Below are 22,893 nucleotides of genomic sequence, written 5' to 3'. Positions count from 1 at the left end.
TACATTAAGTGTCACCGGTTGGGTCCTAAATATTTAAGACCCATACTAAAACCTGTACTTTATTCAGAAAATCCAGATTTTGGTTTAAAATTGCAGCACAGCCACCCGAAAAAATAGCAGTCTCATTGCTTATGGATGCTCTATAAACGTCCTACACAGCCCACAGGAGACAAACACCGCAGGCAATCCCAGCTGCAAGCCAGCACTAAAATAACTGTGCTCCAAAAACCACTTTTTCCAGAACAGCCTTTGTTCCTGAAGCGAACTGCATTAAACACAGCTCTAACAAGGAGAACCATGGCAGAGTGTAAGTGAGCAGGGCAGAGGGCAAATGTGTATGTGTGTGTGTGTGATTGTGTCGGGAGGGAGTGTCATCTACCTCTCAAGCCATTAACATTTAAATTACAATGCATTTACAATAGATAGCAAATCGTTAACACACATGAATTACGCTAATGCAAAATAAATGTCCCGTGTCGCATTTGCATTAGGTGATCCTTCTATGACCACTGCATTCATTGTCACGCAACTGTAAAATCTCTTTTCCATCAAGGTGTACAAGGCTTTTAACTCCGTGATAATGTGTACAAAGTGAGCACTGCCTCTTGATCTTATTGTCTTACAGCATGTGTACTCAGTCAATACGTAATACCTGTTCTGAGGAAAATATATCACTAAATAAATATAAAAAGACATCATGACTTTACAGGGTAGCTCAGTGCTGCCCTCTTAAGACAAAAAGCAAGAATGTCTTAACCATGGACACTATGGAAAAGCATTTTAACTGGGGACGTTCCCTTTCAGTCGAGTCACAACACATATCGTACAGGAAATCACGCCATCTGGTGTCCAGGCTGAAGAGAGTTTTATTCACACTATAAAGGCAGACAAACAGTCAGTTGTTAATTATAAAGCTTTAAAAAAACTTTTTTTTTAAGCTAAAATATTTTTTTTATAAATTCTACTTCAAATTCAAATGTCAAATTCTTTATGATGTTACTTACTAAATAGTTTCTATATGATGTATTAATTAGTTTTATTACCTAGGTGATGTAATATGATTTGTGTATTGATGCATCAACAGCCTGATTCACATTCTTTATCAAAAACTTCTGACACTGGAGACTCCTTCCATAAATGTCCAACAAACAGCTCCTTACAGAAAGCTTCAGCATATTAAAACGTTTTTCTATTAGAATAAAATAAATTAACCTTGTATATTAATACCTATCTATTTATGCATCTAACCATTTCTATACCAAGGGGGCTGGAAACCCATCATGGGGCACAAACACACACTCACAGACATAATTATACACTACCAGGATCTTGGATCTCGCATGAGAAAACATGCAAACTTTAAACTGTGAAAAAAAAAAATTGTGACATTGTCTTCCTGCATCATACGTTTCACAAGCCCAAACTAAAACAAACCGCCTTAAAAGACTTAAGAACTGCGCACGCCTGTAGGGTTACAGCTTGTACACGCAGCGCTCAGTGTGCGATAACCAGAGCCTCACCATTCTGAGTCCACAGGAGTGATGTCGATGCGGGGCGGCCTGATGAAGGGCAACGTGGTCGGCCGACAGATTATCTCCTCATCAGGTGTCCGTGACCTCTCTGTCTGTCGCCATGACAGCGGGGGCAGCTGCAGGTTTCCTGAGAAACGACGTCGCCCACGGCGAAGGTCCACTCCAAGAGTACAAGCCGGGGATGTGAAGGACTCACTGAGAGCACAATCTGGAGGGTCTTTACTGTCCTGCAAGGACGTAACAAAAAAGCAGAAACACAGATACAGGGATTAGGCTAACACAACACCATGTGCGTTTATCTTAGAATAGTTCTGTAACTGCAGGATTTATTTTTTGTAGCATGTAAGTACAAGGAAATACAGTATATAATACATAATAACACATAGGAGAAAGGATTCTCATTAATTCATTTCTACACTGCTTATCCTGTTACAGGGTCACTGGGGCCAGCAGCCAACAGAGACACAAAAGACTTTGGGCACGAGGCAGGCTCTACCCTGAAAAGGGTGCTAATCCATGCCACACACACATATTACAGGCAATTTGGGAATGGCAATTAGCCTAATCTACATGGCTTTGGACTGTTGGAGGAAACTGGAGCACCTACAGTGGAGGAACCCCATCAAGCACGAGAAGAACATGCAATCTACTGTACATGCACACAGAACCATAGCGGGAACAGGCCCCTTAACCCTAAAGGTACGAGGCCGCAGGTTTTAAGTTTTTTTTTCCTTTTCTCCCAGATTTTCTCCTTTTTTTGGATTTTTTTCCCATTTTCGCCCTAATTTAGTCATGTCCAATTCCTCCCCGTCACTAGGGGGCTCCGAGTGTGTCACTCACAGGACAGCGCTATCCGCTCCCTCCGCTTACGTCGACCCTGATTGGCTGTAGAGTCGTGATTAATGTGGGAGCACTAAGTACCTCTCATTCCTCCCCTATGATACCCCTTTTCCACTGCTCTGGTTCCCGTGCCGGTTCCCAAATTTTGGAACCAGTGCCGCGCTTTTCCACAGAAAAAAATTGGTGCCGGTGCCCAAAAATAAGCACTGAACCGGCCCCTAAACTCTGCTGGTCTAGTTGCGAGAACCCGTGATGTCACAAGCGGTGGGCGGAGTTATAGGGAGTGTTAAAAAAAATGGCGGAGACCCAAAGTCAGTTAATGTGGAGCGCGGACGAAACAAAAGTGTTTTTCAGGCATTTTGGACATTCGCCGAGATTCAGCAGAAATTGGAAAGTGCTTTAAGAAAAAAAAAAGTGTATGAGGAAATAAGAGAAGAACTAATAGTCGCAGGCTTCACACGAACAACCGACCAAATAGTGTATAAGCTAAAAAAACTGAAGAAAGACTTGGAGAGTTTGGAGAATAACCAGTAAACTGACTTCGGCCATGGTCGTTTCTGTTTAGCGGGCGTGGCCTGTGATGTATTATCATGCAGCTCCCGCTAAGCTCCTGTCTAGTGTAAATGCGGGCCGGTTCTCGGTGGTTCCCAGTCCAGCACCGGCCGAGCACCAGTGGAGTGGAAATGAGGTATGAGAGAGCTCGGCCAATCAGCTCTCTCTAGGCCTCCGGCTGCGAGAGGTTACAGCATCACCTACGAATCGAACTCGCAATCTCCGGATGATAGGGCACGCACTTTACCACTGCGTCACTCGGAGGTGCAAAGCCACAGTTTTAACCACTATGCCAACGTGCTGAGTAAAGACTTCCACTTTTTCACTCTAATAATCACAAAACCAGTGCATTTGGTGAGCTGAGCTTCAACTAAATGCCATCATCCAACAAAAAAAAGAAAACCTGGCTCCATCCTCTTTGTATTGTATAACATCACCTTAACCACGCATGAAGCAGATTATGTAGAATAAGAAACAGAAACTAAAGTTTGTTCAACCTTAAATAAGGTCTTGAAGGAAGAAGATCTGAAAAAAAAAACTGTTACCCTTTTGCGGCTTATTACACACAGTACACATGATTCTATGATGTGTCATGCAAAAGTAAAGATGTGTTTAGAGATGCAGTTGTATTTTGTATTTGTCACCTGTAGCGATCTCCTTGTTGAGAATCAACAAAATAATAAAATAAGGTGATAAAGATCACAACACAGTTCTCTACAGTAAGAAAAAATAAACACCTTAACATTTTGGTTTTCATTCATTTGTAATAGCCATATCATCTGGTCAAGGTCAGACTGGATCTGGAGCCAGTCCCAAAAACACAGGGCGCAAGCCAGGAATGACCTCCTGATGACCCTTATCTACTGCAGTACACTATACACACTCGATATAACTAGGAGCAACTTAGAGCTGCAAATCTGCTGGGAGTTTTTTCAAAGTGTAAAGAAACCAGAATGAATCCCACATAGTGTAGACATGAAGAAAATGTATGGAACTCCAGAGAGACAGGAACCTGAGCTCGAGTTTGAACCGAAGACCCTGGAGCTGTGAGCTCCAAATTCTAAATAGGTTAAAATGAGGATGAGTCAAAAAGTATCTGCACTCTGGCTGTAAAATTTTGTTTTAATTAACTTTTTTAAAAGTTACAAAAATACATCTTTTTTTTTCGGTATAACATGTTTGCTTTCATATTCCCTCATAAAAAAAAAAAAATTTCACCTGAAATGCACCACTGATTTCCCTTCTTGTGAACTGAATTATCGTCTTCGTAGGACCAAACAGAATGCCTTAACACCTCAAAACAAAGTTTTTGCCGAGCGTCGACAGTGTGGGTTAAAGTGTGCAGATGTGCAACGTCATGCAAGATCAAAGCAGCCTTGGACAGCAGTCCTCTGCATTTAATCCAAAGTTTAGGCTTCAGCTCTTCAATCAGCATCTCACTGTAACAAGCCCTGCTGATTGTTGAACCTTTTTCCTGGTAATGTTGCAATATTGGCTCTTGAGAATCCCAGAAAACTCACTTACACACTCATCTTCTATACCGCTTTATTCTGTATTCAGGATCGCGGGGGCCTGGAGCCTATCCCATTGGACAGAGTGCCAATACATCGCAGGGCACATACATACGCTCATTCACACACTATGGGCAATTTGGGAACGCCAATCAGCCTAACCTACACGTCTTTTTGGACTGTGGGAGAAAACCGGAGTACCCGGAGGAAACCCACCAAGCACGGGGAGAACATGCAAACTCCATGCACACAGAGACGGGAATAGAGCCTGGCCGGGAATCGAACCCGGACCCTGGAGGTGCAAGGCGACAGTGCTAACCACTGTTCCCATAACCACATTATAATAAGTTCGGCTGAGAAGTAAATGAAGATTGTAAACTGTACATGTTGATAGAGTAACTTGTTTGAAAATTCATCTATGCAAAGAATTAAACGATTAAATCTATTTGCAGTGGATGGTCTCCTCTCTGAGCTACAGTATTTTATGGAGCTGACATTACTGACAAGAACAATGTGCACAGATAGATGAAGAAGTTTAAATAAGGGGGAAAAACAAACCACACAGAGGGAGGCCATCAACTGTGACAAAGGTACTCTACCCACATGTGCAGTTTGAACCACCTATGACAGTCAATAAAAAGGTTATGCACACTTCTGCATTACAGTACTTTCGATACAGTCCTTGTGCTGTATATCTCAAACATGAACAGCAGAGCTGATGAATTGAATTACTTTAATGTACTTTTGGATAAAAGATACGACAAAATGTCCCACTGACCAGATTTGAACTTCATTTAATCCTACAGGAATTTTAATCAGTCATTGAGAACATTGCCTTTACTCACATCATTTTGATATCTTGCACGGCTACCTCACAGAATGCACTTTAGGGGAACTTATTCCCTCCAGGATTGATGGTGCATGGAGTTTCCATATTCTCCCTGTGCTTGTTGGGTGTCCTCTGTGTCCCTCTTTTCCTCCAACAGTCCAAAGACATGCAGATGAGGATATCTGCCAACTTTTCCAACTTGCCTGTAGCGTATGTGTGTGTGAGTGTGTGCTTGTGCTCTGCAATGCACTGGAATCCTATCCAGGGTATACCCGCCTTGTGCCCCGAGTCCCCTGGGACAGGCTCAAGGCCTGCCACAACATGGAACAAGATAACTAGTATAGAGAATAAGATAAGGGAGAAAGAAAGAAAGAGAGAAAGAAAGAAAGAAAGAAAGAAAGGGATTCTGCAGTATTTCTAGATTTAGATTAGATTATTATTTGAGACACTGACTATGTGTTCTGCTTTGTATTATGGTTTATCTCATGTCTGCAAATGACACTATGGATTTGATCTAAAATGGATTATTATATAATAATAAGTTTTGCACAAACCTGAGAAGTCATCGCCAGCTCAAATACACATGGTCATTAAAGTAAAAAAGCAGTTATCCTAAGAAGCTTTTGTATCACATTAGGAAATTATACATTACGCTTTTTGACATGAATAGTACAAAAAAAGAAAAAAAACTGCACCACCAAGTGTTACCACTAGATGGAGACACAAGCACTCTAATTTCACATAATAAAGCTCTGGAAATCTTTGTTTACAAAACTCAAGCATATAATTGGAAAACTCTGCACTTTTCACTATTTCTGATTAGTGAAAAATAATACTTTAAGTCCTTAATTTTTAAATCATTAATTTGGTAATACTTTTACTCTTAAAAGATAAGCATGTTTTTAATGAAAAATAGAAATCATACAGCTATGATGATTTCTATTAAAAACAAAAGTTAATTTTATTTATTAATTATTTATGACGAAAAGGTAAATATTACGGTAAATACTTTAATAACTAGTACATTTTATTTTAGAGGCACACCAAAGAACAGCAAGGCATTTTTTATCCAATATTATATACTATAATAATATACTATCCTTTAAGACAGGTTTAAAAAAAAAGAAAGAAATCGTTTTCCATTCTTATGCGTCACAAGAAACCCACAGTGCTAAATGGATCTGCACTGACAGCATCCACAGGTTCGATAAATAAATAAATAAAACATGTCTGCATCACTGTGTCACGTGATAGATTAAAGTCTAATAGAAAAAAAGTTGTAAAAAACTGACTAATATTTTGGGTCAGAGTTGCTCATTCGAACTAAGACCCGAACAAGAACATTTAACAGATAAAACTAGCATTTGAATTATTCATCATTACATATCGTAGTGACTGTATGGATATTCATCAAACTGCCACAGGTAATGAATGTGTTCTTCATCTTAACACTTATGTTTAATAGGGATTGGAATCACCAGGGGCCAGACGATATGATATTATCATGATACACAGGTGTATCACAACTTATCACAATTTTTTAAATTTACTGATTCAATATGATTTAAAAAATTGTTACAATTCAGAACAAACAGAATTGTAAGCGGTCTGCCTGCCTATGTATGAATGGTTTAGAGTACACCATCATAGGATTATAGAGGAACAGAAACATTTTACATATTGCTCTCACTCATTATCTATACCGCTACAAAGTTATACAGGTTATACCCTGAACAGGGTGCCAGTCCATCACACGACACACACATTCATACACCACAGGCAATTATTATTACCAATTAGACACATCTTCGGACTGGAACCCATTAAGCATGGTGAGAACGTGCATGCTCCATGCACACAGTCCCGAGGCGATAATCGCACCCGGACCCTGGAGGTGCAAGGCGACAGATCTAACCACTAAGCTACCATGCAAATGCAAACGTATATAAATGCCAAAAACATTTTCCTTTTTTTAGAAATCTATAAATTTCAAAATCTGTGTGGCAATACATAAATTACCACGCAAATGAATAGTGATACGTGACCGAATCGATTTTCCCCCACCTCCAACGTTTAACGTCCACTAAGTGGTCAAGCTTCAGCATTTATTAGCTCCTATTGATTCAGTATATGGATTTATAATTGATCCCTGTCTTAGACGTACAGGAAACAATTTTTCTGTCAAATAATACAACTCCAACATCTGCCAACTTAATAACAGCCCACAAACATAATAAACAAGCCACTGCTACAGTATTACGCCTGAGGGAAATTACATTTGTTGGATTATTACTTTAAAAGCTGCGGATATGTTTGTGGTTTGTTTATTATTAGGTTTGTGGGACGTTCACTTTAATTTGTGGGATTATTACATTAGAAGCTTTAAATATGTATTACGTTTGTGGTTTATTATAATTGTGGGCTGATATTACATTACCAGGTGTTACAAAAACCATCATAAATACTGGCATCTGATTGTACCGATTACAAAATTGTTTAGCCACTGAACAGACATTGTGCTTATAAAGAATTGAAAAGAAAGGCTGAATTAATAATAATAATAATAATAATAATAATAATAATAATAATAATAATGCTGTCTATTTCCAGGCAGCTGCTGTCTGAACGCTGCCCAGGGGTAAAGGGTATTAGCGTCTACAGTCCGTCTTCACACCACAGAGTCATGTGGTATTTCTGAAATGTGTTGTTAGCTTTGCTGTTGTTAGCATAAACATTCACAAATAACTGTTAAAAATCATCTTAGGAATCCTGTCAGATTAGCTCAATGTGGCTAGCTAAAGCATATAACTACACTATATGAACAAAAGTATTTGGCCAAACCTGTTAATTTATGAATTCAGGTATTTCAATCAGGCCCCTTATCTCCAGTGAAGTTAGATCTTAATGCTTCAGCATCATCTTGGACAATGTCATGCTTCCAACTTTATTTTAAAGCTTACTGTACCACATATCGAGCACCTTTTGGAATGAACTGGAACAGAGATTGCGAGCTTTCCCTCTAACTCCATATTAAAGTGTATGTATTTGAATACACCGGTTAGCACTGTCGCCTTGCACCTCCAGGGTCCGGGTTCGATTTCCGTCTCTGTGTGCATGAAGTTTGCATGTTCTCCCCGTGCTTGGTGGGTTTCCTTCGGGTACTCCGGGTTTCCTCCCACAATCCAAAGATATGGCGTTTCCAAATTGCCTGTAGTGTGTGAGTGTGCGAGTGTGTGTGTGTGTTTGCTTTGCAATGGATTGGCACCCTGTCCAGTGCCTCGTGCCCTAAGCCTCCTGGGATAGGCTCCAGAACCCCACGACCCTGAATACAAAATAAAGCAGTAGAGAAGATGGATGAGTGAGTGAGTGAGTGAGTGTTGCAGGTTTGGCCAAATACACATGAACATAGCTTAAAATCCACACTGGAATGCTGTCGGGTTTCCTCATATCAGGTTAACTTGCTAGTTTTAGAAGTGATTATTATAAACATTTACATCCAAGTCTTAAAATCCCATCAGCAATACTCAATCATTAAAAGTACTTTGCTTGGTAGCCTGTAAAGTAACCTAGAGAAATATTTTTTCAATAACATGCCTTGTGTAGAATTCTGTTGGGTTGGATGAATAAGAGCGAGATTTAGCAGTGAACATTATTAGCATTTTAAAGGTGTGGTACTATTTGATAATTCTGCGAGTTCAATTTTATAGTGTGTATTTTTTGTTGCTGATGTTTTTGAGCTTTGCGTCTCCTTTTGCGACAATCCTTATATTGTTCATGTTATATGATAAGAAATAACAATGATAAACAAAACAAATGTGAGACCACAAGTAACAAACTCAAGAGCTTAAATAATGCAACTAATTATGACATGAAACATCGACACCCGTGAATCAGAGCAGGAAGGACAAGTCGGTGAGACACAAAATCAATTAAAAAAAAACATATATATATTACAGTATAATCCTGACATAATGAACTCCGATATAATGGAATCTGTGCTATAACCGGCTGTACACCCACATAAATGTGCAAAAAAAAAGCTTTGGATATAACAAACTCACATATGGGAAATTTACTTATACCAGACTGGGAGTGAGTTCCCTGTGGCTGCTGACAGGCGTAATTTTATTTGGTTATAATGGAACACTAGCAGCATCATTATGTACATTTGAACCAATCAGACGGACTGATTAACAGATGAGGTCTGCTGCCGTGTTGCCAATGACGTAGGCGGACTGTTGGGTTTAGACTAGTTTACATGGTCACATATACTCCTTGTACACTATTCTTGGAGAACAAGTGGATCTTTATTAGTCCTGAGCGAAACTGCAGTTGTGCAGCAGTAACATTAAAGAACACAGTAACCTGACATTAGACAGGAAACAAAAGTAAAACAGACACAATAACTTAAATAAAGAGGCAAAAGTTGACAAAAAAAAAATAATAATAATAATTTCGTCAAGCTGGCAACTTCCCTCTATAAAAACTCTCTAGGAAAAAACAGATCGTTTATATCTCCAGCATTCATTGTCCCATTTGGCTGATATCATGTAGATGGACCCTGGCACCAGAACAACTTTTGGATGCTGTCAGGTGCGGGGTGGGATCTCCATGGATTTGACTTGCATCCCAAGGGGGCTCATTTGGATAGGGATCTGGGGAATTTGGAGGGTAATGTGGCGAGTTTTAAGGTGGCGAGGTTAGGCAGTTTTACACAATCAAAAGAACTATTTACGTTTGTACGGAATGTGCATGTGTATAAATCAAAATGGTCAGATAGTCCCTGATGAGCAAGCTGAGGGCGACAGTGGCAAGGAAAAACTCCCTGAGATAGCAATAGGAAGAAACCTTGAGGGGAACCAGACTCAACAGGGAACCCATCCTCATTTGGGTGAAACGAAAAGCAGGACTTGATCTGCATTCATACTGTGTGTTAGTTGGCAGGCAGTTCAGTCCAACAGTTGATGGTAATTGATGTTAATATGGAGTCCAGGTCGTTATTGGAGACTCAGGTAGACTCGTAGGAAATTCCAGTCCTAAACTATCGAGCGACTGCTGCCAAGTCAAGTCCTCAGAGATACAGCTGTCAACATCAGTCGAGGCCAGAACCGTCTTCATGGACGAGTGAAACTGTCCTCAGACACCGGACGCATCCCAAAGAGACACACGGGGCATCCATGCGACGAGATCTCCAATCTGTTCTGGTGCCTTTCTATCATAACTGGCATTCTTTTAGTTTTTGTTGTTGAGTTGTGCTGCATCGGCTTTTATGTGGGATCGAGCCGTAGGCGCTGGCCTTGGGTCCCCATGAGCATGGGGAGCAGCCTTAGGTGAGCATGTACTGTACAGTATGCAATGTTTAACCAACGTTAAAGTGTTTTGGCTGAAAAAACACTACATACTACATTCTTTAAAAGAATATACCTGTATTGTGTACACTGACAGCTCACTTTTCATCAGAAACAAGGTCGACAATACCCCAGTCGTCCAGAGACTCATTACAGGGCCTAATGCCTGCAGGTCTAAACAACCTCCCATAATGGTCATTAGAGCTGCAACTCTGTCTCAGTCTAAATGTGCTCTTTTTTTGATACAGTAATACCACTGATCTCAATCTTTCTAACTGAAGCCTTCCTTATACTGGACTCCAACAAATGTTTCCAATCCGCACTTCTCTAGTTTTTATATCAGGATTTAATGATGTCCGCTATTGTACGTGACCGAGGAGACATTTACTGCAGTATTTTATTTAATATTCCACATTGAAGATACTTTAAATTTAAAATACAATTCGTCATTACTTATGATGACTTTTCTCAACCTAAATCCAAAGGTCATGGGTCCTATTTTCTGTTTCGCTGACAAAATGTAAGAGCACGCACAATGCTAAACACTTCTTCCACATTTATTTTTGCTGCAAAAAAAAAAGGGCAATGTGAACTTTTCACCCACACAAAACACAAAGAAAGGAGTAGCAGTTTGCATGTAACAATGCATAAAAAGGTGCTGAGAGTGATGAATGCTTATGTACATCAAAACGCCTGACACACAGCACACACACACACACACACACACACTCCTGCAGCACAGCCAGAGCTGGAGAGACGCTACGAGTCATGATGCCACCCACCTACACATTTCCACATTGCACATCATCAGCGGAGTCAAGAGCAACACCATCATCCACATGAAGTCCAGCTCACGGTCAACACAATATCCTTGAAAAATATCAGATATATTAAAAGGCATTAGAATAATTGTAAGCGTAATGCACTGCTAAAGCAGATCAAATGACGTCGCCTTGCATTAGGAGCGTCTAAAGAAGTGAAAGAAGTGTACAAAAGAGTTTTAATAGAGATGTTGACTGACACCGACCACAAGATATGATTGAATGACTCATGCGGATGAGCTCGGCTCATAAGAGCGTTCAGTGTTTTACATTTTGTACAGTTCAGTACAACATAAATCACAAGTTTAACCCACATGAGTATACTCAGCCTGGACTGTGAGTGAGTGATGACACATGCTTGAGTTACTGTACTCAATCATGTGTGTGTGTGGCACTCAGAATATTAAATATTGCTTTATAGACTTACAATATACTTATGCTGAGTATGCTTTCAACCTAAATATTAAATACCTACAGTCTGGCATCACCCACAACCAAATAGGTTCACTTGTTTTGTTTAATTACTCACTAAGGCAGACGTATTTAATCTTTTTTCCACTTTCCACCTGTCTAAAAAAAAAAAATAGGGATTTAGATTACCCATTACATGAGATCCTTTAATTGGATAATCACTCCAGTAATTAATATGTTTAAACTAGCAACAATTTTAACTGTAACAATCTAATTTCTTGGACAACCATATCAGAAGATGCATCTCATGGTAATGTTGTTGTGTTTCAGAAAGGACAAACTATTCACCTGTACCAAGCAAGGAAAACAACTAAGAAGATTGCTAAAATTACTAGTATTTATACTGGTAAGAGTGTTTCCATACAACAATGATAACTCATAGAATTGGATATAAACAGTTGATAAGAAAACTACTTGCAAAATAAGGCTAATCAGAAAAATGGCATGTCTGGGTAAAAAGCGATGCACCACCGTACACCGCGATGCATCACGACAGCCGTACAGGTCCCTGGAGGCAATGCTATGATCTGGGGTTGCTTCAATTTGTAAGGTCTAGGCTCAGTGTTCGAGATGTGCTGGAAAAGATTTTACACAGTGGCTTGACTCCCCAGTCATCAACAAAAGACCTGGACAGAAACAGATGTCATAATAGCACATAAGGTCGGTGATCAGTGGCAGCGAGAATGTGTACTATAATTTAAGCTACAAGCAGTCCAACAAAATATTAGATGTAAGACATTGTTTCTGGCTTTTAAGTATATGATGGCCATTAAAATTATTTAAAAAAATAATTTTTATAGTTTCCTTTGTTGTTAGTTAAGCCTTTTCTTGAGTCCCAAGAGAGTTAAAAAGCACATATAGCAAAATATTTTGTCAACATTTTTTGGATTACGTATGTGTCTGATTTTTCAAGAAAGCTATAAATTCACCTTCTTCAGTTTTGGCACAATTGATGAATCAGCCATCAGTTGTGAATGTGGTCATTAATGTATGCAATTTAGTATCAATAATATGTTGGTTGAGCTTTTGTAAAAAATATGGCAAACTCATGCTTTAATTGTGATTCTAAAAAAACATTGCGCGTTGATTTTTTTTGCATGCAACAACTTATTAATTACAAAAAAAATTTGAAGATCATGAACATTATATGCAATACAAACGCTGGAGTTAACAGCATCATCAGCCTCCTACTTTACCAATTGCATTTTCACTTGACAAAGCTCCCTATGATATTACAGGTGTGTGCTATATGCCGCCTGTGCATCAATCGACCATGTGTTCGTTATTTGCCGCCAAAGATTTATAGCAATACAGTAAAAGCACACAGAAAACAGAAAGGGAATGCAACAGCTTTCCACGTACAATGCGTGTATCGATGTTTAACACACAGCGCATGCATCTCACTCACAAATCATGTGCATTGGCAAAATGAGAAATAAATTGTTTATTGCGTTTTACATTAAGTAAAACATTTAGCACACCAGTTCAACAATGAAATATGCAAAAAATTCAACCACTTTCGTCACATGCAGTACAGTATTTAGCAACTGTTTGAACTGTGAGAAACCCTGCAAGGTGGATTAACACGGTTAGACACGTCAAAGTAACAGAGCTTATTTAGGAACAACACTGCACTACACCTACACTAGGAAAAGCTTTTAAATCATCCGCACCATGTATTGGTTGTGAACTCACACCGCATGAGGTGCGAGTTCTTTTTCAGGGCATTCCCTTCTGTTCTCAACATGAGGTACACCCACTCTCATCAGGCTGTGTCGCAATTACAGCGCTGTGTCCCCAGATGAACCGGCAGAGAACGAGCGATGCAGACGGAGAGGGAAACGGCTGAGTAATCCATTAGACATGACCAGGTCTCAACCTGCCTACGAGCACAGAGGTGACTTTTTTTTTTTTTTTTTTTTAAGAAATCTGGTCCCTGGAGAAGCCTGCGGTCAGATCAGCTCACTGCCAGACGACACGCTCACCTAAAGCCACGACCTTACTTCAGTGGGTCACGAACCACAGAGTTGTCTCCTTGAAGCTAAAAAAATATATTAGTCACATCTAATCAGCATAAAAAACTTTGAGCATTTGCATGCTAATCAATAAAAAGAGCAAAAAAAAATATGCTTTATTGCTGAACGCATTTTTTTGAGAGCGTAAAGAAAGATGAACCCACAACATGAAGTAATGTCTTCTATACACATTAGACCACAGTACGTTGTACATATTTACCAGTAAATGTCTTTCGGCACCACATAAGCACATATGAATAATACATGGGCTGGCGTATCTGCTGCTAAACTGGCATTAAAATACAATTACAGAACATTAGAGCACATTACAGTGTCCTAAACTACTGCTGCACTTGGGGACTCGCTGTTTCTGTAGACCCTTGCTCGTTTCTAAAGGTCTAATGTATAATTTGTGCATCACATACGCGAATACAACAGAATCAAAATCACACGCTTTAGTTTTGACCTCGGTTCAGATCGTGCAGCTATTCAGGTTTGCTTGAAAAGACTTTGTTAAATATCAACGTGCGATACAGAACATCAACCAAGATGAAAAGGAAGAGATGCTAGACAAGAGTCAGGGACGTGGAATGAAAGCATCTCTGCATAACGGAGCAGAGGTTGAAGCAGGCTCTCTAAAAAGAAACACGCAGATCTAGATCTAGAAATAAAATTTTGAAAAAACAATGTTCATTCCGTGCAGTTTTTACTCACACCTACACACGCTTCGGTATCGAACGGTGGATAACAGAAACAGTTGACTTCATTGACTATGTGGCCACAGCTGTGGGGTGTGGCGAGGAACGAATTCACAATGTGATCCACATGATGGAGGGCTTTAATAAAACAGGCACACAGCTGATGGAATGCGGGAAGCGATTTAAAGAAGTGAATCAGGCAAGTAGACAGGGTAGATTATTCAATGAGGAACTGAAGGACCTGAAGAGTGTTGATGATCCGACCACAACATTCACTCTGTGGGGACTAAAACACTGCCTGTGTGCTTCACATTTTGCATAAATCAGGTTGACTGGTGAGATCATTACTTTTACAATAAGTGCTAGGCCGGTTATCTCAGGTTATAGTGAAAATTCTAATCACTGATTTTGGAAAAGCATTTGGACTTTTTTAATTGTGTTTCTCACATTGGATTTTCTTGAATTTTACTGAACAAAAGTCAACTGTAAAACAAACAAATAAAAAAAAAAAATCTAATATAAACAATGAGAAATGTCATAGCCTGGCTGAGCATGTGTTTGGGCAAATGGATTTATAATACAAAATGTAAACACACTTGCAAAATAGAATACAAATTTTGTTTTCTTTTTCTTTTGAAGTGTATTCTGCTGCAGGGGAAATGTTGTGCAATTATTTCTATAGCGTATATTGCAAATTTATTTGGGAATGTTCACATCAGTGATGAAAATCGGTGACCAATCCATACTTAATCATCAGTTTAAGTAAATCAGTTGATTATTAACAATCTGTTTAACGGCGTTAATGATAAATTATATTTTGACAAGTCTGTCAACCAAAAACAAATTAAAATTAAGGTGCAGATACAGTAAGCATGTTACCATGGATCCTAGTTGTTTTAAATTTTTCTGCTCTACAAACTGACTATGAAGTTCACCTGGAATGCAAGTACGATGTAAAGTAATCTGAGCCAAACTCCGCAGCACTTGTTTCATACACGAATGAAGTTCAGCTGAGACTCATATAAAGCTTCTGCAGTCCCACTGAGCCAAAAGTTGGTATCTTTTAAAATTACAGTGTATTAAGTACAAATTAAATGCTTTTCTTTCACGGTTAGCCATACGATTATACAGCTGATTCTGAATTAGCCATACGGCTAGTCCCGGTTAGCTGTATAAGACCATGTTGTGAGCATGTACAGTTATCGGTATCCTATCATTAGTTGCTATGCTGATTTGGTCTCTACTACCACTACCACTACTAATCCGCGGTGGTATTAAAAAGCTTAGAAATTAGTTTTGTAACACGGCAACAAATGGCAGCACAAGGCTGCACGCAGTCACAGGGAGGACCGACTGAGAAGTCAGTGTGCCAGACCGTTAATAGCAAATTCTACTGCTAGGTTTAAAGGTGTCTTTTGACGCCAGTCAAAAGCAACGAGATCTGTTATGTGTTAGTCTCTAATCTTTTTTGATGACCCTACAAAATAATAATAAAATAATAATAACAGCACAAAAATACTGTGTGCCATGGGACTTTTAAAAGCGTGTTCATGTTAGTCTTACACAAAATCCTTTTAACAAACTAAAATGGTAATGTACTTTCAATGATTAAAGCACAATTCCGTTTAAGCAATGTTGTTTTTAAATAAAAGGCTATGGTTTATTTATTTTTTTTAGAATCCAGCCCTCCACTTCACTTTAGACAATTGCATGAATCATTTGGCTGAAGCCTTTATCCACAGAGACTTTCAAATAAGCCCTGCAGTTGATGGCTAACTTCTTTGTGAAATGTCCTATTAGTATTACAACCTTCTGTTCAGTTTACAAAATTACTAACAAAAATACATTTATATACGGCAGTATCTACTGTATATAGAATAGTCTGCTTGATTTTAATTGGACTTAAAACCTCAGCTTTGCACATGACCTTTTATTATCACAAAATTACCAATACCAAAGATTCAAAAATATGTAGTAATATTAACACTTTGAAACATGTTTTTATAGGAATATGATTAAGAACGGAGCGGTGTAATCTGGCAGAACATCCAACCTACATATCTTGTATCACAACAACATGCCAAAACATTTAATTCATTAAAAGATAACACAATGTTATGTAGCCCATTAGTCTCTTTCATTTCTTTTGAAGTTATTAATTTAGTCATGTAAGTGGAATAACTACAATGTACAATGATCGGTTGACTCTTCTCTTTCTCAGAACATTTAACATTAACAGTATATACATCCACAATTCTCTGTGTGGGTTTCTATAAAAATGATAAGGAGAACCCTAAAGAACTACGATCAGAGCTGATCAACTAATCAACATCTGACCGGTGAAAATGGAGAAATCAATAGCACTGCTGTAAAAGCTTGTATAAACACTCATTGTGTTTCATTCGCAAAACACAAGACCGTAGGCACACAGAAAGGAGGTATGGGAAAAACCTAACTGAACATCTTAATAATTTATCACTCTAAACCATACCTCTTTCCATAAGCACGCTGCTTTTTTAAAAATAGGTTTACGGCCATAACGCTAGTCACAAAAAAACATCCTACTGTACATTCAAGATCTGACCAAAAGCAAGTAAGAGTGAAAAATAAGACAACTGCTGCTAGAGAATCAATGTGTAACAGAGCAGCACACAGGAGTTGTTTTTTTGATAAAAGTGTGTATGTGCTCTCTAGCTGAAAACTGTAGAAAAGGATGGGGGCGTTACTATGGTAACCTGCCACTGACGGGCCTTAAGCAGCAAACCATTCAGAAAAGTGTAAGCAGAGTAACCTTTGGAGAATGGAAACTCGTAATGTAACACGTGTACTGTGAGCTCTTCAGCTCCTTAGCCTTTATCCTGTAGTGTGAGATTGGGATACAGAGAGCAGAGTGGGGAAGTACAAGTCACTGCAACACTGCGCAAATGTCAAGTACATACCAGAATATGTTCCTCGAATTCAGACACGGGTAACTTGCGTTTGTCTTCTGATGCACATTAGTTCGCTTTGAGTAGGTGTGTCTGAGACGGGTTTTTACCAGCGTCCAGACCAGTGTGTTTAAACACAATCACTTGACCTTTAATCCTGAGCTTTAATTAACAAAAATAAATAAATACTGGAGTGTTTTATATATATATATATATATATATATATATATATATATATATATATATATATATATAAATATATATATGTTAAATACTGGAGTTTCTGACTGGCAGACCACAGGCAGTAAGGATGGGCGGACATGTCTCAGGCTCCCTCACTCTCAGCACTGGAGCCCCCCAGGGTTGTGTTCTGAGCCCCCTGCTGTACTCTCTGTACACCTATGACTGCGTGGCCACTACCAACTCCACCACCGTCATCAAGTTTGCTGATGACACTGTTGTGGTGGGCCTGATCACGAACAATGATGAGACGGCCTACTTGGAGGAGGTTGGAAATCTGGAGAACTGGTGCCAGAGAGAACAGTCCATTGTTGTACATTCTGGACCATTGCACAAAGACACTTTAATAACCATTGCACAAAGACACTTTTTTTCTATGCATATTTGCACACCATCTTTCTCCCAAAAATATAAAAATTTCACAATTTCTTAAATGTTCTTGTACAGTATATTTCTATTTGTACAGTATATTTCTATTTTCGTACAGCATATTTCTATTACAGCGTATTTCTTTTATTCATTTTTATTACTTATTATAAGCTTTAATTCTCTTTTTAAGGTCACTGGCGGTTGTGTAAGCATTTCACTACATTTCGTACTGTGTATGACTGTGTATGTGACGAATAAAATTTGAATTTGATTTATATGTTAACAATATACTGCTCTGTCAAAATTCTTTTTAAAGGTAAAGTGCAGGTAATTTGTTTTATTTTTACTTTACAGCAGTGATTCTGTTAGTGTGTCACTCACATGTGTGTCATTAGCGGTGTTCCTTGTTAATTTTCCCGATAAAACAGTCTTTTTGTTAATGTGTGTGTGCGTGTGTGTGAAACTCAAATAAGAGAGGATTCCTCCTTTTATTTTAGATTCACACACATACAAAAACACACACACACAGCGCTTGCGTGCATAATTGTAAAAACTTATCTGTCAGGATTTATTTTTACTTTTTTTAAAGGTAAAGTGCAAGTGTAAAGTTAATTTTTTTTTTTTACTTTATATTTTGTTATAAAATTATAAAAAATGAAATTATTTTTATGTATTTATTTTTTGGGGGCTGTGGAACGAATAATTTGAGTTTTTATTATTTCTTATGGGGAAATTTACTTTGATTTACAAGTGTTTTGAAATACAATCCCGCTTATTATTATGTTTATAATCCAAGGTTTTACTGTATATTATACACAGCTCTTTAATAATAATAATGGTTGCAATTATCACATTAACCTCTGCAAATCTAAATCTAGCACCTCCTATAACGTGCACCAACTACTCATTTGGCTAAATGAATAAATCCATGAAATACAAAAATGGAGGTAGTAATGTGTGTGTGAGAGGGATGTACGCATTATGCATGTGTGTTAAAATGTGAGAGAAAAGTGTGGTTTTTGTGTGTTATGTGTGAGAGCCCAGTGCAAGGTACAGTAATAATAAAGGGGAACTAATGTGCAGGGGAATAATTCTTCTCGTTCCAAAAATACTTGTCGTGACGAGAACAATAATAATAAAAGTTTTCTTTTCAACACAAATGTTTTTTTTTTCTCTTTTCTTTTCAACACACACTTTCTTTTCTCCTTTTCTGTTTCTGTTGTACTAACAATGTACATGAATGTTATCTTATGACTGACTTTAACCAGAGAGACATACAATCGCTAAGTGCATCTCCTCTAATTATTTCTATGGCAATTTTGCCTTCCGACTGAACGTGAGGTTGACCACGAATCTGCCTGTCTGGAAACCCGTGATGTCGCTGCCTGCAGATCTGTCTGCTAGGAGATCCTGGGCGTTACAGTACATTAATTTATTCTGCTTTTAATTTAGCTATTTTGGGTTGTTGAATTAATAAAACATGTCAAATGTTTTTGTCAACTTGATACACACTGCTGTAAAAAAAAAAGAAGCTCCTATGGTTCGTAGGAAAAGCTGAGTAAGCATTCATGCAAGCTTTGCTACACTGAACATAATTGCTGTCTATAAACTACTTTCTCCTCAAGATAGACAGCATCTCTGATTGATCGCCTGTCTCCTCCGATGTCCTTCATTAAAAAATGACTTTTTGTACATTTTATCCATCTAATAAATTAATTAAGAGCACCATATTTTTACACAGGACCAATTGAATACTGGCCTTAAACGGCGTTCCACAGTTTCTAATATATTTACAGCCCAAAAACATGAATTTCATCATGATATATTGTGTGTTGCATCAAACTGTCAGACAGTGCTGCAGGATTTAATACCGCTCCTCGCTCGAGCTGATAATGCACAAGAAAAACGGTCAGGAATTTCATGAGGTACGACATGTTTTCAATAAAGTCAGCTGCTCCCTAGCAAATCTTCAAGCAGTGATCAAGTCCATGTCCAAGTCTGTAATTACGTCCATGGTCTCAATAATGTTCTGCATAATATCAACATGAACTCACTATGGGCGCTTAATTTGTCCATGTATAGTTTATAATTACAAAAAAATCTCACTGATGTCATATAAATTACCAGAATCTCGAACCGTATATTATTTCAGCACGAGCATAGAGTCCACTGGCTGAGTAGAAGTGTGATACAGACATGGCAGAGATAAAGGAAGTGAATAGGGATCGTTTCAATCTTGGATGGGTTTTCTTTATCTGTCTTGTCTTGTCTTGTGAGGAAGATATCAATCTGGGAACAAGTTCTTTCAGTCATGATTTTCTTTCTTCCACACATCTTAAAGATTACTCTGTTCTTTTGATAAAGCCTGCGTTACTCACCTCGCAAGGCGACACACTCAGAACACTCCTGCTCTTCCTCATCTTTTGTAGAGTCTTCTTCCACCGGCTACACTGACACACCTGGGGAAAAAAACACAGAGTTTGGAGTTAACAAGCTGTCCGAGGGCGAGGGATCTTGTTGGTTGCTGTCAGGCAGTTCCGGCAGTCATTCCCCTCACACAGCAGTTACAATCATTAGAATCTATCCGATCTGAGCTGAGCCGCTCTGTGGTGTAAAATTAACAGGAAATTGCATAACTGAGATTGTAACACTAATGACGCTTTGAATAGGCTTGATTTGTTCTGCAAGTGATGCTCATAATAACCATGATGTGCACCTCTCTCACAAATCGTGCTCTTTGACAAACTGCATCCTTTCATTCAGGAAGTGTTGCAGTGTGTGTTATAAAACAATGGAGGAAAAAGGGTTGAATTTGCAAGTGGTCATACTACAGCTTATTCGACAACAACTTTCCTATTTCTGTGCTCTGGGTCTGAGTGAAGCAATCGATAAGAACAAAGACGGTGATGGTTCTACCCTGCTACGCGCTGCTCTCATCTGCTAAATTATAAATGCCGCACAAAGAAAACACCATCTGTGTAGTTCAATCTAATGCTGAAAGTTACCGTAAATAAACTTCCCCATTAAAAGTTTGGCAGAGGAAGAAATAGAAAAATTGCTAGTAATTGTCCGGGTAGCACCATGAAGACCCTTAGTTACAGTACCCATCATTATCACATTCGCCTGTGTAGTCTTATTTTATGCTTATTTTATTTTGTTTCTAGTTTAAAAAAAAACAATTTTTGTGTCAATTTTTGCTTGTGCTTTTAGTAAGTCCCCTGTGTTACTAAGTCGTGTTAATGGCCTGTGTTCTTGCCTCATACCAAGGTTTAACACCCTTGTTCTCTTCTTGTTTTGTGTTTAATGGCAACTTACAAACCAAGTTGCTATTTACTGCCACCTGTTATAGTGGAAGTTATAAATAAAAGCGCACCCGAGTACGGAGAGCAAAAAACATTATGAATGAGAAGGGGAAGCAATCGTTCCTGGCCAACCTTACAAATCAATTGTGGTTAATATGGAAACACCCTTAGTTAATGTTCACACCAGAATGGTGGGAAAATATGATGCCAGTAACACCGACCACATCATTGTTGTTGTTCTTAGACAAGCTGGTTTAAGTATTTCAGAAACTGCTGCTCTAATTTCCTTAATATTTTCATACACAACCTTCTTTTCAGAATTGACATGGAATAAGAGAAAAAGCAAGCAAACAAACACTATAATAAAAAATACTTCCACTGGGTGTTTTTGTGAATAAATGCTTAGTTGAAAAAAAAAAGAGATCATAAATACATGAATAAACTGGCTATAAGGGCTATGGTACTGTTACTCAAATAAACACTCTTTACAACTATAAATTGCAAAACATTTCAAAACGAAAAGATGTCACATCTTTATTAAAGTGAACTGCCACTTACTGAATGGTTTTGTTTTTGGCATAGTTCTGTGTAAACATTCAAGACTATTTTACAGAAATAGCAGCAGACTTTGTAAAATGCTTAAAGCAGCCAATTTGGCACTAAAACACCAACGTGAATATTAACTGAAGAGCTTGGCTCGTTTCCGTGTGATGTAATGCACGAAGCCGCTGCAATTTAAAACTAAATTAACCATATTTAATTAAAGAGCTTTCCATTTCCGGTTTCCACATACCCACATTTCTGCCAGGAATGGTGAAGGGCATGTGTCCTGAAAACAACAGCACTTGCCTGGATCCATTTTAAGTTAGTAGATTTGAGTGATAAACAGCCCCTGCTGGGACATAAGCCTTGGCAGCACTCTATATAATTTAACCTCAGTCATAAATTCTCAACGGCAGAATTCCAAATGCCCATCTGAAAGCTAACAGGTCTTTGGTGATGTTTTGAAAGCATCATACTACTATGTGCAGTCTTTTCCCCTGAAACCTTTATCTACACAATATAAAGCATTTTATAATTACTCTGCAAGCATTTTTGGCTTATTTTTAATTGTCATATTGGAGTATGACATATAATTCTTATGTGACATCATTTATACACAGCCCGGCAAAAAATAACGTGGCAAAGTCAAATATTTCTTTGGAAGACGTTCACCATGTAATTGGTTTAGAAATCTTAGGCATCCTGCGGCAAACATTTATTTCCATCCAGAGTTTTTGGCTACAATCTTGTATTGATGAGCACATCCCAAGACTTTTAATAGGGTTACATTCAGGACTATGTGGTGGCCAATTCATGTGTGAAAATGACTGCTAGTGGTCCCAGAACCACTGTTTCACAGTTTAAATCCTGGAAGATGCCTGTGCCATCAGGGAAG

At 38.5% G+C, this 22,893-nt stretch overlaps 1 protein-coding gene across 1 annotated transcript in view; it reads right to left on the bottom strand.

The window, feature by feature from the left end:
* Positions 1–22,893, bottom strand: part of pde4ba (phosphodiesterase 4B, cAMP-specific a) — a 169,535-nt gene that overhangs the window by 120,038 nt on the left and 26,604 nt on the right. Inside the window, exons 2-3 of the mRNA XM_053497917.1 lie at positions 20,532–20,612; positions 1,521–1,759 (exon numbers count right to left, since the gene is read on the bottom strand). Coding sequence (XP_053353892.1) covers positions 1,521–1,759; positions 20,532–20,573 — 281 coding nt within the window. The 5' untranslated portion in view covers positions 20,574–20,612. The remainder of the gene's footprint in view (positions 1–1,520; positions 1,760–20,531; positions 20,613–22,893) is intronic.

The sequence above is a fragment of the Clarias gariepinus genome, chromosome 6, assembly GCF_024256425.1.
Source record: "Clarias gariepinus isolate MV-2021 ecotype Netherlands chromosome 6, CGAR_prim_01v2, whole genome shotgun sequence".
NCBI lineage: Eukaryota > Metazoa > Chordata > Actinopteri > Siluriformes > Clariidae > Clarias > Clarias gariepinus.
This window is presented reverse-complemented; position numbering and strand designations above follow the sequence as displayed.